This window comes from Canariomyces notabilis (genome assembly GCF_033297395.1).
Source record: "Canariomyces notabilis strain CBS 508.74 unplaced genomic scaffold N656scaffold_2, whole genome shotgun sequence".
Taxonomy (NCBI): Eukaryota; Fungi; Ascomycota; class Sordariomycetes; order Sordariales; family Chaetomiaceae; genus Canariomyces; species Canariomyces notabilis.
Window position 1 is genome coordinate 1,309,148 of NW_027041824.1, and position 18,044 is coordinate 1,327,191.

The following is an 18,044-nucleotide window of genomic DNA, read 5'->3' on the forward strand; positions in this document are numbered from 1 at the left end:
CTATCTACCCTCCAAGTTAAGTTGCAAGTCAAGGCCGCAAGTCAAGTGGGTGGGTGGCAGTCGACCTCGTGGCTGACTTGGGGAGTCTGGACTCTAGGGGGTCGACTTGCTAGGGCAGTTCGCTGGAATCGCTGAATTGGCTAGAAAACGCGATTCCAGGGCACTTTGCGAAATCGCTTCTATTTTCAACTGCCGGTCAACACCGCTTTGGTCGCACGCCGCAGACAGCACAGCGCAAAGAACATACTTCCAGTTAGGAGCAGGAGACCTTGGGAGCCAGGAGACCATAGGAGCCAGACCAGTCAGGGCGTAAGAGAGCTCCAGGATGGAAAACTGAGGAAGATGGAGGAGGAACGTGAACCTGAGATTCGCTAAGTTAAAGAGAGGCAAGCCCCGGCACGGCTGCCTGGCGACGGTCGCTGCCTAGAGGTTAGCTATATACAAGGAAGGAAGCAAGGACTCGACCCCTTACAGACTTACAAGTCCCCATTCCCAACCGTTGCCCAGCCGCTTACCTCTCCAGCCGCTAGTATCTCAAGCCGGTCCCATTTCCAAGCCGTTGCCCAGCCGCTTACAGATTATAAGCCATCGCTAGACCGTTACTTGTGTATGAGGCTTGGTAAACTTCAAGCGTTTGACATTTTCAACCGCTTCTAGCGCAAGCCGCTCCCAGGATCAAGCGTTTGGCATGGTAAGCGGCTGTTGCGAATTGAGCGGTCTGGCAACTGCTTATATAATTCAACGGCAAGTTTACGGCTTGGCAAAAGGGGGTTGTGCCGCTAAGCTTCAAGTTGACTTGAAACGGACTGTATAAATTACGAGTTATTTGTACTGTGCTCCCTTGCTCCCTTCACCTGACCAGCCCAATAAGGCAAGTACCTCTTCACCTTAGGTTATCCCCACAACAACCGAGCAACGGGGCCGATGCTAGACGCCTTCCGTCATAGTCGGTTGTTGGGGAAGGCTGTAGGCAAGCGTGTGATAGCCGATGCCAGCCAGGAACCTCTCCAACCATCCGGACAAGCCGCCAGAGCAATGGTGACCTAGGAATTTTGCGCCGGGCCTGGATAATTGGTTTGTGAGATCAAGGGGAGCTCATCCATCTCTTCCGAGTTCATCTTGTCTTAAACATTCACGATGCCACACCGTTCTACCTTTCCCCCGCTCAGAATTCCCGATGGGATTGACCTCTGGTCTTTCCTTCTCGGGCATCGGCACAGAGACTTTCCAGTGACCAAGGAGATCTTGACCTGCGGCGAGACGGGCCGCTCGTATAGTTGGGCTGACGTGCGCAGCGCTTCCATTGAGTTCGGCAAGGGGTTGAAGGCCCGCTGGGGCTGGAAGAAGGGCCATGTGCTGGCCTTCTATACTCCCAACTCTGTTGATGTGTGTCTTTGATACTTGAGCTTACCCTATCACCCCCTCGAATGAGAAGAGCAAGCCAAAGTAACACCGCCTTCCGCAGACGCCCATCCTCACCCTAGGTGCCCTCTGGGCAGGCGGCGTTGTCTCGCCTGCTAATCCGCTCTACACCGTGGACGAGCTTGCCTTCCAGCTCAGGCATTCCCGCGCCAAGGGCCTCGTCACCCAGGTTGCTTACCTCGAGACTGCCATAGCAGCAGCGAAAAAGGCAGGCCTTCCGCTAGACCGCGTCATCCTCTTGGGTGCTCAACGGGACCCATCGGGCCGGCAGCGTCACTTCTCCAGCATCCGCAGCATCAGCTACACGGGCCGCTACGCCAAGGCCAAGATCAATCCCAAGACAGATCATGCCTTCCTCGTCTACAGCTCTGGAACCACCGGGCTGCCCAAGGGCGTCAGCCTTTCGCACTACAACATGGTGGCCAATGTGCTCCAGGCCGCCTACGTCGAGGGCAGCCAGTGGCGGTCCCAGGGTGGTGTCGACGGCAAGGGTGATAAGCAGCTCGGCATACTGCCCTTCTTCCACATATTCGGCCTGACATGCTGTGTGCTCATGTCTCTCTACTCGGGCTGGCAGCTCGTCGTGTTGGAGCGGTTCGACATGGACAAGGCTCTGCAGGCCATTGAGAAGTATGGGATTACTTTTGCCTACGTGCCACCGCCTATTATCCTGGCGTTTGGGAAGCACCCTGCTGTGGACAGCTATGATCTGAGTTCGCTCAAGGTTCTTCACTCAGGCGCGGCGCCCCTGACGAGGGAGCTCACCGATGCGGTGTGGAATCGGCTGAAAGTCCCGGTGAAGCAGGGCTATGGCCTGTCCGAGACGAGCGCCGTGGTGTGTTGCCAAGTGGTGGATGAATGGGCGAAATTCATGGGTTCGGTCGGGAAGCTGATGCCGAATATGGAGACCAAGCTTGTCGGGGAGGACGGCAAGGAGGTTGCAAAGGGCGAGGTACTCCTGATCTTTCCACTGCTGCATTATCTTTTGCTGACAGGTGGCCACATAGCCAGGCGAGCTGTGGCTCAAAGGGCCTAACGTCTTCTCAGGGTATTTTGAGAATCCTGAGGCTACCAAAGCGGCATTCTCGCCCGACGGCTTCTTCAAGACCGGTGACGTCTTTCGCCGCGACCAACACGGCAACTATTACTGCGTGGATCGCCTTAAGGAGCTGATCAAGTACAGTAAGTCAAAGCGGTCTCACCCACTCTCTTTTCTCGGGCAGATATCGCTTACAGCGCTGTCACCTAGACGGCTATCCTGTCCCACCAGCCGAGCTAGAGGGCATCCTGGTAGGCCACAAAGACGTTGCAGATGCGTGTGTTATCGGCGTCGACGATCCTGCCCACGCAACCGAGGTGCCGCGAGCCTACGTAGTCCTTCGTGAGGGCGTCGAAGCCAGCGACGTCAAGGCGCAAGCTCTTTTGGACTGGGTAGCTGCGCGAGTGGCGCCACACAAGAAGCTCCGTGGAGGTGTACGCTTCGTTAGAGAGATTCCCAAATCGCCCAGTGGCAAGATCCTCAGAAGAGTGATGAGAGAGCAGGCCAAGAAGGAGCAACGGGCCCTGGGAGCCAAGCTGTGACAGCTGTCTCTTCAGATCGCCTTGTAGGCCCGACTCGAGAGCCGAAATAATGATACATCTTAGTTCTAGTCCGAATCCTGGTCGACCGAAATATATGAACCCCGTCTAGCGTCGTATTATACCGTGCCCCCTCTATCCAGTATCATACACCCGATCTCTGTCATGTTACCCCATCCTCTCAGCCTCCTCCATCAACTTTTCCACACTGAACCTGCCATCCCCCCTCCCGAACCACTCCAGCAACCGCCTCCTCTCCTCAGCCCTCTCCCTTGCCATTTGATCCAGATCCCCGGCGCCAGCCCCGTCCCACCCGCCGTAGAAGCGCTGCAGGCACATGACGAGCCACCGCGCGTCGTCCACCTTAACCCCACGGTCCTCGGCCACAGTGCCCTGCATGAGCACAACCCCCTTTGACTCGACCAAATCCGTGTAGTGCGTGACGGTGGTGTGGGGCGCCGCAAACTCGCCGCGGGCCTTGTACTCGGCCAGCTGCGTGAAGAGCACGGTGCTGCTGCGCGTGGCCGGGTCCCAGGTCCACTGCAGGAAATGCATCTCGGCGCCCTGCCCTTGGTGCGGGACGGGGAGCACAAACTGCGCGCTCCCCTCGCGCGCCGCCCGCTCCATGGCCGAGTACGTCGCCGAGGGGATCACGGCGCACAGCGAGTTGGCCCGCGCGGCGTGGCGCACCCGCCAGAGCGCCGTCAGCTCCTCGACTGAGAGTTTGAGGGCTTTGGGCAGGTCTAGGATGGATGAGAGCGGTTTGACGCCTGTGCCGGTGCCTGTGCTTGGGTCGGTTGGTAATGGCGGTGGTGTCGGCTTGGTTTGGTTTGTCGCCGCGGGCGAGGAGGAGGAGGAGGTGGTGGTGGAGGCTTGTTTGCTGTTGCTGCTTGGGGATGATGTATGGGAGGAGGAAGGAGGAGAAGGCGGAGGAGGGACGCCGACGGCAGCTTCTTGTTTGCGCAATGACTGGATCTTGTCGGCGTACGCGGCCCTCAGCGAGTCAATGTCTGCGTGTCCCTCTTCGCGGGCCTTGCGGTCGAGCTTTTCGCGGTACTTTTCGAGAATGTTGCGCGGCTGTTGCGTCGTCGCGAGGAAGCGCACGTCGTGCACCTGCGCCCAGCGCCGCTGGTTCGAGGCGCGCAGCGCCCGTGTTTGGCATGTCAGGAGATGCCGCAGCACCGGCTCCCGTATGGAAGCCATCGTGTATCACCAGGGGATGGGGGTGGGGTGATGTGTGGTGGACAAATGGGATGTTGCGGAATGCCAAAGCGAGGATTCGCGCGAAGAATTGGATCGCGAAAATTGATGAATTGAAGTCAGTCAGGGGTTGCATTGAGGATCTTATCACTGGCTGCTGCTTCTCATCGAGCCCTTCCCCTTTTCTCTAGAACGGTTACAAAAACTGGGACACTTTATCAGTGTTCTTAGCTTCTTTACCAATCACTTCCTCCTTTGATTTTCTACTCTCAGGTGAAGAATCTGCATGGTCCTTCTCAAACAGGGACGGCAGCTAGCGTACAACACGTCCCCAGGCCTTGAGGAAAATGCGGGGAACCCTTGCACGTCCCTCCCATCTCCCGGCCACGCCAGGCCAATGATCGTACCGAACCATCATCTTAGCGTTGAACGATCCTCAACGGCCATGCGCCTGGGCCCAGGCTCGCTGGAGTAACACCGTAACATAGGGACACTGCTCCCGTCACATATGTATCCCTCCCCCGCTTTCGCAAGATCTAAAAGCAACGTCACCTAGGGACACCTCACAAGAACGGTTTCCCATAGACTTGCTCGTCCGAAGCAAGCTCATCTATCCATCTACACTATTCTACAAGACGATCTCTCTAAATATGACAGTGGAAACGCTCACTATGCCATGTAATACAGCGGAAAGATCGCCTCTCCGCATTAGCCTGCTCTATCGCAGGAAGATCCAGTCCCCCCAAATAACTCAAGCGGATGGACGAAGCCGTTCGCGGTCGAGTCGATTAACAACAGTTTCCTCCCAAATTAAGACGCCGTTCAAAGTCCAACTGTCTATCTTGCGTGACCGGTGGACCTCAACGAGTTCCTCCCTTCCCAAGAGCAAACTCCATATTTACTGGAGCGTCTTGAACACCCACCGCTCAGTGCCCTCGGGGAACGGAACGCCAAGCTCGAACAGCTTGACAATGACAGCCGAGAAGTCCTTGAAGAAAAGATCGTTATCGGCAGCGTACTTCTGAACCCACTCCTTGAACTTCTTGTCTTGGACGAGCGCCATGTCGGCCGGAAGCATCATGAGCGACTTGGTCTTCTTATCCTCATACTGTTTTTGGCGCGTCAGCATCCATTCTCACATTCATAGTGGCGACGCTGCCCTCGCTTCGAGTGAAAGGCGACTCACCTGCTTCGGGCCATTCCACTTCTTCCACTGCCACTTTTCCTCCAGCAACAGCTTGTAGTAGTCGTTGGTCAGGACGGTGGGGGAGAAGGTCCAGGGGCCAGAGAAGCCGGACCGGTCCGGGTGGCATCGGCCGAGCGCGTGGGCGCCGGCAAGAGCGACAATCTCTTGGTCGTTGAAGCCCATCCGGTAGAAGATGTCGCGAAGGTGGTCGTGGCCCCGAGAGCCATCGGGAAGGCGGCCATCAGGAGTGCAGCCGGCGACGTCCTTGTCCTGGCGGCCGGGTCGGTAGGGGATCTGAGGACCCAGCATCTCCTGGATGGCGCATACACCGCCGAGGATCCAGAGATCCGAGTAGGTAATCCAAGGGAACTTGGCTGTTTGATTCACTCAGGTCAGTCTCGGCTCTTGCTCAAATTCGCCATCAAGTCATGGGTGGCGGGCGCAGTGACAGAACTCACCCTTCACAGGTTCCAGGAAATCACGGGCAGCCTTCAGACCAGCATTGGCGCCGTGGTCGCTTTCGGGGGCGAAGCGCATGGTGGCACCGTTGCTGCCACCGGTGCCCGTTTCCTTGTCATACGTGCCGCTAGCGTGCCACGCCAAGCGCAACAAGACGGGTCCGTAACTGCCGTCATCCCACGAATCGTTCTCCTCCAACCGGCTAGCGATTTCGTTGTACACGGCCTGGTAGTCCTCGAACTTGGGGGTGAAGACCTTGGGCGTCGCCGAGCTTGAACCGTTCTGGTAGAACCAATAGGCGCCGCCTGCGACGAGGGCACCGCCCGCGGCGGCCCAGATCCCGACGGAGGAGGAAGTCTTCGAGGGCGCCTCGGAAGAGTAGAAGCGGCGACCGCCCTGGCGGAAGGCGACGCGTGGGGCAGCGCTGAAGGCCGGCCGAGCTGAGGTGCGCAGAGCGCGAGTGAATGTGCGGGTTGCGGAGGCCATCTGCTGGGTTGCGAGAGCGCCGGTCAGAATAATCCGAGCTCACTTTTGAAGAGGGGACGATAAGGCGCGGGAATTTCAGGTCGCCAACAGACGAAAAACACGTCGCAACGAGGAGGGTTGGTTAATGCCTCACCTTAGAGGGGTATCAAGGAGAGGAATGTGAGGACGAAAACAAGGAAAGAGAGGCAAGCCAACTGACGACCAGAAGAGGCGTTGCAAGAGGGAGAGCTTGTGTCACTAAAAAGAGAAGACAGAACGCGGTTTTGGCTTATTACCAATGGAGAGGGTGGAATCAAATCGAAAAAGAGTGTTTTAACTCACGCCTGACTGGTTGAAACTTGCCTCGGACGGGGAGAAATTTAAAATGTGGGTCAATTGGGCAGGGGAAGGGTCCCGAGGGGTCTCGCCATCTCGAAGAAGCTTCCATTTTCATCACGTTATCAAAGGGACCACCATGGGACCGGTGGGTCCGGGTACGCGTGGCGGCAAGCGCCGAAAGAGTTGATAACGGAGCCGACTGCTTCTCCGAGGAAGCCCGAGAGGACGGAGAGGTCCGAACGGGGAAGGTCGGATCCACGGCTGATTACATAACTAGCACCTTTTGGCATCCCGTCCCTTGCAGCTCGGCCGATCTCGGCGATGGCAACTTTGATATCAAATACATTATGTCTTGGACCTCGAAAGAGTCAAAAGCCATCCCCTTCGATGGCGTCTCTCACTCTCTCCCTTAAATGACTCACACTTCTTTTGATGTTCGCAAAGCCAGGCTATTGCTCCCTTCCCGTCTCGATTTTCGCTTCTTTGAATATGTCAGCAACAACGGAAGCCATTGCGAGATCGGACGCCAAACGCCACCAACACTTCGGATGGCGGAAGCACCGTGATGAATGCCTTTCAATGTACTTAATCAGCCACCTGCAGCAACATATGCCAAAGCCGCTGGTCACGGCGGAAAAAATGGGGAACCTCTGATACAGGCAGTCATCCTCAAATGGATTTTGAGATCTGAGATATTCATGGCTCAAGACCTATAACTCATACACATTACCCAGGTGGAGGGTACAGAGCTAAACTGGAAACCGACAGCCAGCTCCGCATCTTACTACCACCAGTCTACCACCAAACAACTCGGACACCAACCAGGACACGCATTCCCACCAACCCGCGAAAACCGAGCGACGCCAACCGAGCGCACGAACTGCTGCGCTGAACCATCCAACGAAACCGCCACCGACATACCCAGCTGGTTTCATACCATGATTATGATACACGTTTAATGAGCTGCACCCCCGCGCGTGCTCTCTAGTCAAAGCTCGCGGGTCCCTGAGCATTCGGGTCCGGGTCCATGTGCAGTTCGTAGTAGTTGTAGAAGCGTTTCTCGGCTTTGAGGCGCGTCGCTTCGTCTAGCTCGGGGATGCCGCTGCTTTCCTTGTTTTGCTTGGCCTTTGTAATGAGAGAAATGGACTGCGGACTGCAGTCGCCGTTAGCATGCTATTACGCGTCGCCATATTCACAAAGCCATGGTCGCAAGCAACTTACCCAAACAACTCCCGGTCGACAAGCAAAAACTCCTTCATGGCTTGTTTCCCTCCACGCTGCTGCAGATAGTTGAGGTAGACTTGGCCCAACTCCTGCTTCACGTGTGGCGAAAGGCGGCTCTTGGCACGCATCTCGGTAAAGACGGTCTTGACCCGCTCAGCATGCTGGTTCTCCAACTCAATGTTGGTCGGCTGCTCGAGCTCAAACTCAAGCCACTTTTGCCAAAAGTGGCGGCTGTCGGCGTACCACTCCACGTTCTTGGCGAAGGCAGTACGAGCCTCATCGACTGAACCCTTGACTTTCCACAATAGGAACGCCCATTCGGTCACGAGCGCGGCCTTGGTGAATATATCCACAACCGGAGAGTCGATCTGCGCCTTGTACACCTCGATTGCGGCATCGAGGCCACTCTGGCGTCGCTGGAGGTTGGCCCACGAAACAATTGCCTCAACACAGTCCGGCAACTTCATAAGAATAGCAGCATGGATGTCTCGAGCAACATCGACACGGCCACACATTTCTTCGAAATAGGCAAACTGCAGACGAATGCCCGGTCGGCTGATGGGCACGAACAAAGTAGATGCGCGCAAGTAGATGTTGCGCACCTCTTCCTCTTTGCCCTCTTGTGCCGCCATCCATCGAGCATATCGGAACCAAAATTCGTCGTAGAGAGCGCAGGTTACGAGACACCTCTCGTACAGGAAGACTATGCGCTGATAATTGCCCTCCGACTCCTCAAAGTCGAGGTACTTGCGCCAATTGATTAGCTGGTGATGCTCCAGCTCTGTGACATGGAAATATGGCCGCTTAATCTCGGCCTCGTACGTCCACCGCTTGTTGGTTTCGGTCTGGGTGTTTTGGAATGTCAGGTAGAAGAATGCATCAATCTTCGCCCGAATATCTCGCTCAATTTCGAGTTCCGTCTTCTGCATGGCGAATTGGGCGGCCTCGGCTTCAACTTCGGCACGGTAGCGGGCTAATGCGTGGGCTGGGACGAGCTCGATGAGCGGACGCGTGTGCGCAAGCTGCCGGAATCGCTCAAAGTAGCGGGCATACTGATGCATTGGAATATGGATGATGCGATTGAGAATGGCAAAGATCTTATCGTGGGCTTCCTGTCGCGTCTCATACTCGAGATACTTGTCCCAGAACGGATGAGAGAGGAAATCCAGGCCGATATGGGAAGCGGCTCGCTCGAACAACCTGGGGGAAAGGTCAGCAGGGAGCAAGCGGAAACGGGGTGGGGTGGGGTGGATTGGGAAGGGAGTGTAAATACAAGAGGGGACTTGGTGTAAGCGATGCGTTCCATCCAGAGCAACCAAACTACATCTCCGGGGAACGATGGAAGGCCAGAGCGAACGAAATGTGATCTGCCGAGCACAGCGGGGCCTGGCTAGATATTGTGAGAGAAGTGTCCCAGCAAAGGGTGGCGGCTGCCTCTGGTGTCTCTCACCATGTCCCATATTGTCGTACGTTTAAAGTGCTTCACTCGGGTCGGCAGGCGGCCAGAAGCGGCCTCGCAGAATTGCTGCGGGTGAAGATGTTATGGGTAAGGGAATGAAAGTGCCGGTTCACACTTACTCTCTCACAAGGTGGGGAGTGTGAGTGGTCTCCATTTTGAAAGAACAGTACTCGGTCCACAGATCAACCGAGTTGGTGATGCTGGCGCAGCCCCTCTCGTATACCTTACAGGTCTGTTAGCCATTGTGCGGATGAAACTGGTGGCAGGCGAGCAAGCATACCATCTCAGCGGATTCGGGGCCGGATATGTTGAACTCGAGATCGGCATACTTCTTCCAGTAACCGAAAAGCAGCGGAAATTTCAAGAGAAAGCGATCGTACGAATCGCGGAGTGTCGCCAAAGCCTGAGGGCTTGAGTTGCGATTGAGTCCACCCTCGAGGCTTTCGCAAGTCCGGACAAGTTTCTCCCAGTTCTCGAAATTATCGGGATCGGTTTCCTGCGCAAGAGGCATGATGCACTGGTAAGTAATGCGGTCTAGTGCGCGCATAGGACTCGCAGTCACAGCGCATGCCATTGTGAAGGGTTCTCAACTCACGAGTTCAGCATTGAGCCGCTTTATCTCGGCGTTCTCCTCCTCGGTGCCTCCATAGTTAGTGAAGTCACCCATGGTTGCGGATGTAAGGCCGGCGAGGCTGGGCTTGTGCTTCGTAAAGGGAAAAAAGATAATCAACGCAGAGAACGCGCAGTGTCGAGGACAGTGACAAACTATGCACGGTGCATGGATGGCCGATATTAATAAGTAGGTATCGCACTTCCTCGATGATATTTTCTCGGCGGGGATGCCCTGCGACGATGCTCGGTGATGCGGCTGGAGGAAGGGGAATGAAGAGGCTGGAGGTGACGGAATCCAGAGGAAGTTCCAAAAATGCGGCTAGTACGCGAGTCCCAGAGACCCAGGCCCATCTGTCTCTGGCTAAAAGCGGCTAGCGGAAGAAGGTGGGTCCCAACTCCCGATTAGATAAGCTCAAGTGGGACATTTAACGAAACCAGATTTTTGAACAGCTTTCTCGTTCTCTTCTCTTTTCCTCAGGCTAGTGATGATTGTATCAATAACAAACAATGATAGGAAGAGGCTGATTTCTCCGGATTCGGAGAGCATGATCTCAAACATTGATATTCAAATCTGAAGCCGCACTTGAAGGATGGGTATAATAATTCTTCTGGCATTGTTTTTCAGTCTCGGTCCTTGCTTTGCACCTCTGGCTCCTTGGAGTCTTCTTCCCCCTGAGCCCCTGTATTCCTATATATATAGCCGGAACCTTGTCTCTCAACACTACTCAGTCTGTTCGATCTTGCTGGAATACGCTACATTGATGGCTAGGACGGCCTTTGGGACCTGGGATTGGGAAATGGGAGTGCGATACCATGCTCCTTGCATCTGTTGCTGCCAAGTAAGGGGAGCGGCCACAGATATTTAAAAGGGGCTGGTTTCTCGATTGCGCAGAGATCAAGCTTACACATACGTTACTGAGAGTCATAGAAAGGAAGAGCGAAGAGCAGATGAAGACAGAGGATGGGAGTCCTTTAAGCAATGACACAACGATTGCATTCGCTAACTACCGGTTCCTAACACCCGGTGGATAACGAGGCTGAACCAAAAGGAAAGAAGAGTCTGGAGCAGATGGTAACGTTTCAGTTGCCTGCTCGTCAGGGGCTTCATAATCGCCATCTGCCCCTCTATTCGTAGATACAGTGCATTCCCGATTCCAAGATCTTGAAATGCCGGGTACTCGTAACCAACGCCTCCCCCGCATTGATTCCTGCTGTATTGCGCAGTAACGTACCGTACATACAGTACAGTGTCTCGAGACAGTCACTGAACAATTAAGCCGGGGTAGCGCTCCAGAAGCCTAGCCCCACACACTGACACTCAAGGGGCTGAGAATCCAACAAGAGTGACCACTAGTTATAAGCACGGCTGAAGAACCTGCCCAACCGGCAGCCAACCGGGAAGTCAGGCTGCGCACCTTTCTCCTACCTATGCCTTAAGCAAATGCCCGTCACCTCAGCTCAGCCTCATCCAAGATTCGAGCACATGCCCATCGACTATCCCCGCTCCCAGGTCGGCATACAATTGTCCCAGACTCGTCGTCTGCGAGGGCCAGCCATGAGCTCTCCGGCAAGCAGTGCTGCTCCTAGCTGTCTGCAACACGCCGCTCCCCCCTCCCTTGACTAGGCTGGAGCCATGGACTACAACTACAATCCCCCATCGTCGACCTTGTGGCTTGGACAACCGCCGTCCCCCGAGAAGTCGAGCCAAATCCTCATCCGCGAATATCCCCACCGAGCGATTGCAATTGCGTCAAATTCGCATGCTCTGATATTGCGGCACAGTAGCGCGGCAGGCGAGCCCATCGCCAACGGCTCATTCGCTCCTACCTCATCAGCGCGTACACGCCCGGCCGCCTCCGACAATGCGACGCCCAAGTGCATGGTTGAGTTCTCCTCGATATCCAATGACTTGCTTGCGGACTACCGCCCGCTCACGCCGCGGCCGATCTACGGGACCTTGGGCCTTATATCTATCGGCCGTGATGTTTTCTTGTGTGTGATCACTCAGGCTTCACGAGTTGCGACACTCCGACCGGGAGAGACCGTGGAGAAAATAGAGGCGGTGCAATTCTTCTGTCTGAACTCGGCCGAGTATGACGACATCGTTGTTGATCCCTACGATCTCGAAACGGATGCGGCGTCAGTCTATGGCCAGGGCATTGGGAGGAGAGATGTTCCAGTGGAACATCCTTGCCAAGAGTTGCAGAAGTTGCTCGGGAATGGGACATTCTACTATAGTACCGACTTCGATGTTACGAACCGCATGCAGGACAGGTAAGGCGGGGGTCCGTTACAGTTTGTTCTACATTGAGTGCTGACCAGATCACAGGCCTGCTGATGCTGCAGAGTTTGATATAGATAATTTTGACGATTCTTTCCTCTGGAACTCCTACATGATCCGCCCACTCGTCCAGTTCCGGTCTCGCCTGCAACAGCAGGAGCGGGGTGCGCTGGACGCCTCGAGGATATTGACTTCTGCAATTCGCGGGTTCTGCGGGAGCTTGGCGATACCGCGCACATCAGCACCTTTGAGCTCTGCCAAAACAGGACTCCCCTCGTACTTGGCGGTCATTTCCCGCTTGTCATGCAGAAGAGCTGGCACGAGATTTAACTCGCGGGGCATTGACGACGATGGCAACGTGGCGAATTTTGTCGAGACCGAGACGACATACTGGAGCCCATCAGGGGTGGTTTTCTCTTATGCCCAAGTCCGAGGCTCTGTGCCTGTCTTCTGGGAACAGACTGCTGGCCTGCTACCCAATCAGCAAAAAATCACAATAACGCGGTCTGCTGAGGGGACGCAGCCAGCATTCGATAAACACTTCTCTGAATTGGAACAAGCATACGGCGCAGTGCACGTCATCAACTTGCTCAGCGCTACAAAACCTGGGGAATATGAGCTTACCAATCTCTATCGAATAGGGATTCAGCATTGCCCTTTGAGTCGCTCAGGGGGAAAGCATTCTCGAGATCATGCGTTGCTGAGGGACACGGAATATGATTTCCACGCGGAGACGAAGGGGCCCCAAGGCTATGTGGCAGCTAACGAGATTCGTCGGTACATCGAAAGCTCGGCCGACGGATTTGCATACTACCTTGCCCAAGAGTCAGATGACGCAGGCACATCGAATGACAGTTCGGATGCTCATGCGCAGCGGCGCTATGTTGTGGTGTTACAGCAAGAGGGTGTCTTCCGGACAAACTGCCTCGACTGCCTGGATAGGACGAACCTAATTCAGACAATCATCTCACAGATGGCCGTTGAAGCCTTCCTCGGCCACAGAGGAGAGAGGGCAGCCTCTGACTTCTGGTCGAGGCATGCGAACCTATGGGCTGACAATGGCGATTCTCTGTCTAAAATCTATGCCGGTACCGGCGCCTTGAAGACGTCCTTCACACGCACCGGCAAGATGTCCCTTGCTGGAGCCATTGCCGACGTGCGCAAGTCGGCTACTAGGCTATACTATAACAATTTCGCAGACAAGGCGCGGCAGATCACCATTGATACCCTCCTTGGAAGGCTAGTTGGTCAAATGCCGGTGGTTCTCTTTGACCCTATCAGCGATTATGTTGCTAGCGAGCTGCAGCGGCGGAGCAACGAGTTCTCCGCAAACGAAAAGATTCATATGTAAGTCCAACCTTGATTGAGTATACACAAGGTAATGCTGACACCCAACAGCTTTGTCGGGACGTTTAATCTCAATGGAAGGACCAACGGCATTGACGAAGATTTGTCAGCCTGGCTCTGCCCCCCTGAGTTGGGGTCACTGCAGCCGGAGATCATTGCCATCGGATTCCAGGAAATTGTAGAGCTTAACCCGCAACAGATCATGAACAGCGACCCCACAAGGAAACAGATGTGGGAACGTGCAATCAAGAAGACTTTAGACAGGCACTACAGCAGAGCAGGGGATGACAGGTATGTTTTGTTGCGAAGCGGTCAGCTCGTTGGCGCTGCGCTGTGCATCTTTGTCAAGGCATCCGTTCTGCACAACATCAAGAATGTCGAAGGCAGTGTAAAGAAGACTGGGCTGTCGGGCATGGCCGGCAACAAAGGGGCCGTTGCGATAAGGCTTGATTACGCCAACACCCCTATTTGCTTCGTTACCGCACACCTAGCTGCAGGATTCGCCAACTACGATGAGAGGAACAGAGACTATGCCACTATTGACCAGGGGCTCTGGTTTCAGAGGAATAGAAGAATAGTCGACCATGGTATGACACACCCACATATAATTAATGCATTGACTGGGCTGACAGCTGTCTAGACTCGGTCATCTGGTTTGGCGACTTCAACTACCGGATTGGGCTGGGCCTGGAGACGGCCAAAGAGCTTGTGAAGCGACGCGATCTCGAGCGGCTGTTTGAGAACGATCAGCTAAATTTACAGATGGTGGCCGGTTTAGCATTCAGGTTCTATTCTGAGGCACGAGTCACGTTCATGCCAACATACAAGTTTGACATTGGCACCGACGAATATGACAGCTCGTACGTCGTCACCCTAGAGTAATGCAGGCATAACCTAACAGGAATATAGTGAGAAGGCACGGATACCAGCCTGGACAGACCGCATCCTTCGAAAAGGTGCAAACCTCCGCCAACTAGCCTACAACTCGGCGCCACTAAGGTTCTCGGATCATAGACCAGTTTACGGTATCTTCGAGTGCACTGTCAGTATCGTGAACGAGAAGCTTCGAGACAAGATTAGCCGGGAGATCTATGAGCGGCGCAAATCCGAGGTTGGCACGGATACGGCCAATCTAGCGACGGATGAGTCGGAAGATGAGGACCTGATAGGCTACGACGCGATCGAGCCGGGGCTTCCACCAGCCAGCTCTGATCGCCAGAAATGGTGGCTAGAGAATGGCAAGATGGCTCGATCCTCCATCAGCCCTCCCAAACCGGATAATCCAGCGTCCCAAACCATTCTGAACCCGAAGCGGCCCGCCAACCCCCACGCGCCGACTGACGAGCCAGACTGGGTAAATGTTCCGAGATCCGAATCTCGCCTTTCATCGTTTTCCAGCATGTCCACGTCACCTTATGAGCACGTCAACCATTCCATGCTGCTTTCGTCTTCAGCGTCGAGCACGGCGCCTAGAAAGCTCCCACCTCCCTATGATCCATCAGCCCTCCCTGCTAAGGTGGGCAGGCTGCATATCAGCGAAGACCAGAGAGGCTTACAGTCTGAGGGAGCACCACCTCCTCCTCCCCCGCGGAGACAGACTAGCATGGGCCCAGGCCGGGCGGCTGATGCCGTCCCGCCCCCGACCTCGGTCCAACAGAAGCGGAAGCCGGTGGACAAGATGTCACCCGTCCCTCCACTTGGTCCGAAACCTGTTGGGCCTCAACCACAGCCGGAAAAGCACAAGGCCCCGCCGCCTGTAGCAAAAAAGCCGGCTCATCTAACATCTCCAACCTCGCCAGCGAACAGCAGCTCGGCGAGTCTCGTATCAGAGGCGACAGTCGTACAGAGCTTGGAAGCACCCCCGCCAAGCTTACCACGGCGCTCGACATCTAATGGCTATGGGTTGTCATCTAAACTCGGGAGCAGTCGTTCTTCGTTGGCCACGGATACCGGGAGCGTAAAGGACGAACCAATGCCCCCGCTACAGCCTCCACGACGAACAAACACCAGCACGGGCGGGATCTCGCAAAGCCGGATGATGGCCGCTGGGGGTTTACCTCTCGTGGGGCTAGGGTCGCAAGAACAAAAACCACAGCCGCCTTCTCGAAAACCTGTCGCGGCAGCTGCGTCTATGGCAAAGAAGCAGGCGCCGCCTCCTCCCGGCCTGCGCAGGACGCCAGCAGTTGATCTCCTTGCGGATGATGGAGCGACTGAATTGGGCGGATGGGAGGCTTTGCGGCCTTCATGAAGGGCGGGTGCTCAAATTGATTTATCTCTTTATCGGCGTTTGGAGGACAGAGAAGATCTTTCAACGGGCTACAACAGTATAGATAGGGTTGGCAAAATCTAGAACCGGGACTTACTGTGGTAGGAAGGAGGGTGCTGAGGTGTCGGGAAAAGTCATGAATTGCTAGACAATGGATTATCGGGCTCCTAAATAGGCCGGCAGCGGGCTGAACATTGGCTACTGTACCATGGAGACGGTAGATAGCGGTAGATGAGCGGGTGAAATCGAGAAGTCTTGGACTACACCAGCGGTATTATAGTGTACCTAGTACTCCATACTGGTGCCTTGCATGTGGTTGTGCGGTCACCCAGCTGGTGCATTTGCATAAGCCATCAGGGCACAGCTCGGCAGGTCTTCCCGCGCCCATAGCCCGGCGGTTTGAGCGTCCTGCATCTCTAGATACGTAAAGTAATGGGTCAAAAGTATCTGTGGGTTCGCCCCACCACCAATTTAAACACCCCAACTTACACAGCCATATCTTCGTCAATTCGAGGCCAATTTGCCCAGGAATACATTCATTTTGAAGCTATTTAACAGGCCTTCAATACTTAGTATACTAACCCTTCGCCTTATACACTACAGCCAGTTGCCTAGGCATCGAATCAATTAGCCTATTAATAAGCTCCTAGAGCACCCTCTCCTATATAACCCTTAGGGTATCCTCTACTTTAGCTATATTCTCTACATTCCTTTTAAGTAAGTATAGCCTAGGGAAGTCCTTATATAGTATCTCCTTCATATTCTTTTTATATACTCAATGGAGTTGAGACCTGGATTCTATAGTTTTCGAGTCACTCTTCTATCTTCCTAGCAATATAGATCCTAGTATTATCTTATAAAAAGAACCTACTAGGCTTGTAGTATAGTACCAGGCCTTCCTCTAGTGCTTATAAATAACTATTAGTAGTATACTTATTGCTTTTAAATTCAAGGTCTGTCACGAACAGACCTTACTGGTGGCCAGGCATGGTCACAGCCGCAGCGCGGGGAGCCGGGGCAGCCAATCGCTCAACTGACCAATCAGAATGGATCACTAAGAAGCCAACATAAAGGATCACTGGGATCACGAAGTGAGCCAGGTGAGCCAGCACAAAGATCACTAGGAGCAAGGAGTGATCCTCGAAGACAATTATTAGTATATTAGATAGCTAGCTATTCCCTTGGAAGACCTGCCAGAGGTTCTCCAGTAAGCAATGCGAGCAGTTGTCTTTACTACTGTGTGAACACTTGCTTGTGCACTTGTTGTAGACCCTTTAGCTCTACCAAACCTCACCCCGTCTAAGTCAACCTTCAGTCTGAGGAGTCTCTTTCAGTGGTAGGGGGCCGAGATTCGTCACAAGGTCCTAGGTTATAATAACTAGTAAGGACCTCCCTCCTTTTTAGATAGCCCCCTATACTATAATAGTAATCTCTAACTTAATATAGGCCTATATATTAATAATATCTTTGTTAAGGCTGAGGCCCACGGCATGGAATTTAACGGGGCCAAGTCAGAGTTAATCCACTTCAACAAAGGCCGGAATCACTGGCCTAACCCACTTCAGCTGGCTAGGCCAGGCCCGGGCCTTGACCCTGACGACCGCTATATAGTGGTCAAACCGGTGGCCTTTGCTAGATTTCTTGGTGTGTGGCTTGATTGGAGGCTTAACTGGAGAGCCCACGGGTCCAAGGTAGCCAGTAAGCTCAAGACCCAGGATTTCGCCCTGTCGAGGATTGCGGCCAAGACTTGGGGCCCTAGTCTTCTTCGGGCCCGAGAGGTATATACCAAGTGTATTCGGAGTGCTATAGCCTTCGGTGCCACCAACTACCACAAGCCTACCCCACTGGGGGCCCCGGCCCGAGGCCTGGCCCAGGACTTAGCTAAGGCCCAAAATCGGAACCTTCGGATAGTAGTGGGGGCCTACAGGGCCACCCCTATCCGGAACCTCGAAACCGAAGCTTGGGTCCCGCCTCTGGACCTATACCTCAATAAGAGGCTTGCCGACTTCGAAGACCGACTTGACCGCCCTACCCTCCAGTCCGGCCAGGGCCCTGGGGCCCCACGCAGGCCACCTCGGTGTGACGAATCTCGGTCCCCTAACCACTGAGAAGGACTTCTCTGAGACTGAAGGTCTGACTTAACGACGGGGTGAGGTTCGGTAGAGCCAAAGGGTCTACAACAATTGACACAAGCAAGTGTTCACAC

General features: G+C 54.5%; 7 protein-coding genes across 7 annotated transcripts; 3 read left to right on the forward strand and 4 right to left on the reverse strand.

The window, feature by feature from the left end:
• Nucleotides 1–86: 86 nt before the first annotated feature.
• On the reverse strand, nucleotides 87–467 carry N656DRAFT_774708 (uncharacterized protein). The gene has a single exon (XM_064814320.1). The coding sequence runs from the start codon at nucleotides 286–288 to the stop codon at nucleotides 94–96; it is 195 nt and encodes a 64-aa protein (XP_064674009.1). The 5' UTR covers nucleotides 289–467; the 3' UTR covers nucleotides 87–93.
• A 408-nt stretch (nucleotides 468–875) lies between these two features.
• On the forward strand, nucleotides 876–3,111 carry N656DRAFT_774710 (acetyl-CoA synthetase-like protein). Its single transcript, XM_064814321.1, has 3 exons — nucleotides 876–1,386; nucleotides 1,466–2,374; nucleotides 2,430–3,111. The coding sequence occupies exons 1-3, from the start codon at nucleotides 1,138–1,140 to the stop codon at nucleotides 2,805–2,807; spliced, it is 1,536 nt and encodes a 511-aa protein (XP_064674010.1). The 5' UTR covers nucleotides 876–1,137; the 3' UTR covers nucleotides 2,808–3,111.
• Nucleotides 3,112–3,168: 57 nt separating this feature from the next.
• On the reverse strand, nucleotides 3,169–4,203 carry N656DRAFT_701158 (ATP11-domain-containing protein; the record flags this gene model as incomplete). Its single annotated transcript, XM_064810922.1, has 1 exon — nucleotides 3,169–4,203. The coding sequence occupies one exon, from the start codon at nucleotides 4,201–4,203 to the stop codon at nucleotides 3,169–3,171; it is 1,035 nt and encodes a 344-aa protein (XP_064674011.1).
• An 895-nt stretch (nucleotides 4,204–5,098) lies between these two features.
• On the reverse strand, nucleotides 5,099–6,331 carry N656DRAFT_765407 (class II peroxidase; the record flags this gene model as incomplete). The annotated part of the gene is made up of 3 exons (XM_064813406.1): nucleotides 5,099–5,308; nucleotides 5,387–5,760; nucleotides 5,845–6,331. 3 exons carry the CDS (start codon nucleotides 6,329–6,331, stop codon nucleotides 5,099–5,101), a joined length of 1,071 nt encoding a protein of 356 aa, XP_064674012.1.
• A 1,019-nt stretch (nucleotides 6,332–7,350) lies between these two features.
• N656DRAFT_811167 (uncharacterized protein) lies at nucleotides 7,351–9,999 on the reverse strand (the record flags this gene model as incomplete). Its single annotated transcript, XM_064818372.1, has 5 exons — nucleotides 7,351–7,802; nucleotides 7,871–9,073; nucleotides 9,452–9,555; nucleotides 9,613–9,828; nucleotides 9,928–9,999. 5 exons carry the CDS (start codon nucleotides 9,997–9,999, stop codon nucleotides 7,634–7,636), a joined length of 1,764 nt encoding a protein of 587 aa, XP_064674013.1. The 3' UTR covers nucleotides 7,351–7,633.
• A 392-nt stretch (nucleotides 10,000–10,391) lies between these two features.
• Nucleotides 10,392–10,879, forward strand: N656DRAFT_251267 (uncharacterized protein). The gene has a single exon (XM_064809005.1). It carries the CDS (start codon nucleotides 10,535–10,537, stop codon nucleotides 10,808–10,810), a length of 276 nt encoding a protein of 91 aa, XP_064674014.1. The 5' UTR covers nucleotides 10,392–10,534; the 3' UTR covers nucleotides 10,811–10,879.
• A 392-nt stretch (nucleotides 10,880–11,271) lies between these two features.
• On the forward strand, nucleotides 11,272–16,208 carry N656DRAFT_841913 (uncharacterized protein). The gene is made up of 5 exons (XM_064819015.1): nucleotides 11,272–12,218; nucleotides 12,274–13,572; nucleotides 13,624–14,159; nucleotides 14,213–14,432; nucleotides 14,482–16,208. Exons 1-5 carry the CDS (start codon nucleotides 11,578–11,580, stop codon nucleotides 15,818–15,820), a joined length of 4,035 nt encoding a protein of 1,344 aa, XP_064674015.1. The 5' UTR covers nucleotides 11,272–11,577; the 3' UTR covers nucleotides 15,821–16,208.
• Nucleotides 16,209–18,044: the final 1,836 nt, after the last annotated feature.

Coding starts and splice junctions, on each gene's coding strand:
- N656DRAFT_251267 (XM_064809005.1), top strand. CDS start 10,535: ATGGGTATAATAATTCTTCTGGCATTGTTTTTCAGTCTCGGTCCTTGC.
- N656DRAFT_774710 (XM_064814321.1), top strand. CDS start 1,138: ATGCCACACCGTTCTACCTTTCCCCCGCTCAGAATTCCCGATGGGATT. Junction 1,387..1,465: donor ATACTCCCAACTCTGTTGAT/GTGTGTCTTTGA, acceptor CGCCTTCCGCAG/ACGCCCATCCTCACCCTAGG. Junction 2,375..2,429: donor AGGAGGTTGCAAAGGGCGAG/GTACTCCTGATC, acceptor GTGGCCACATAG/CCAGGCGAGCTGTGGCTCAA.
- N656DRAFT_774708 (XM_064814320.1), bottom strand. CDS start 288: ATGGTCTCCTGGCTCCCAAGGTCTCCTGCTCCTAACTGGAAGTATGTT.
- N656DRAFT_841913 (XM_064819015.1), top strand. CDS start 11,578: ATGGACTACAACTACAATCCCCCATCGTCGACCTTGTGGCTTGGACAA. Junction 12,219..12,273: donor ACGAACCGCATGCAGGACAG/GTAAGGCGGGGG, acceptor ACCAGATCACAG/GCCTGCTGATGCTGCAGAGT. Junction 14,433..14,481: donor ACCGACGAATATGACAGCTC/GTACGTCGTCAC, acceptor ACAGGAATATAG/TGAGAAGGCACGGATACCAG.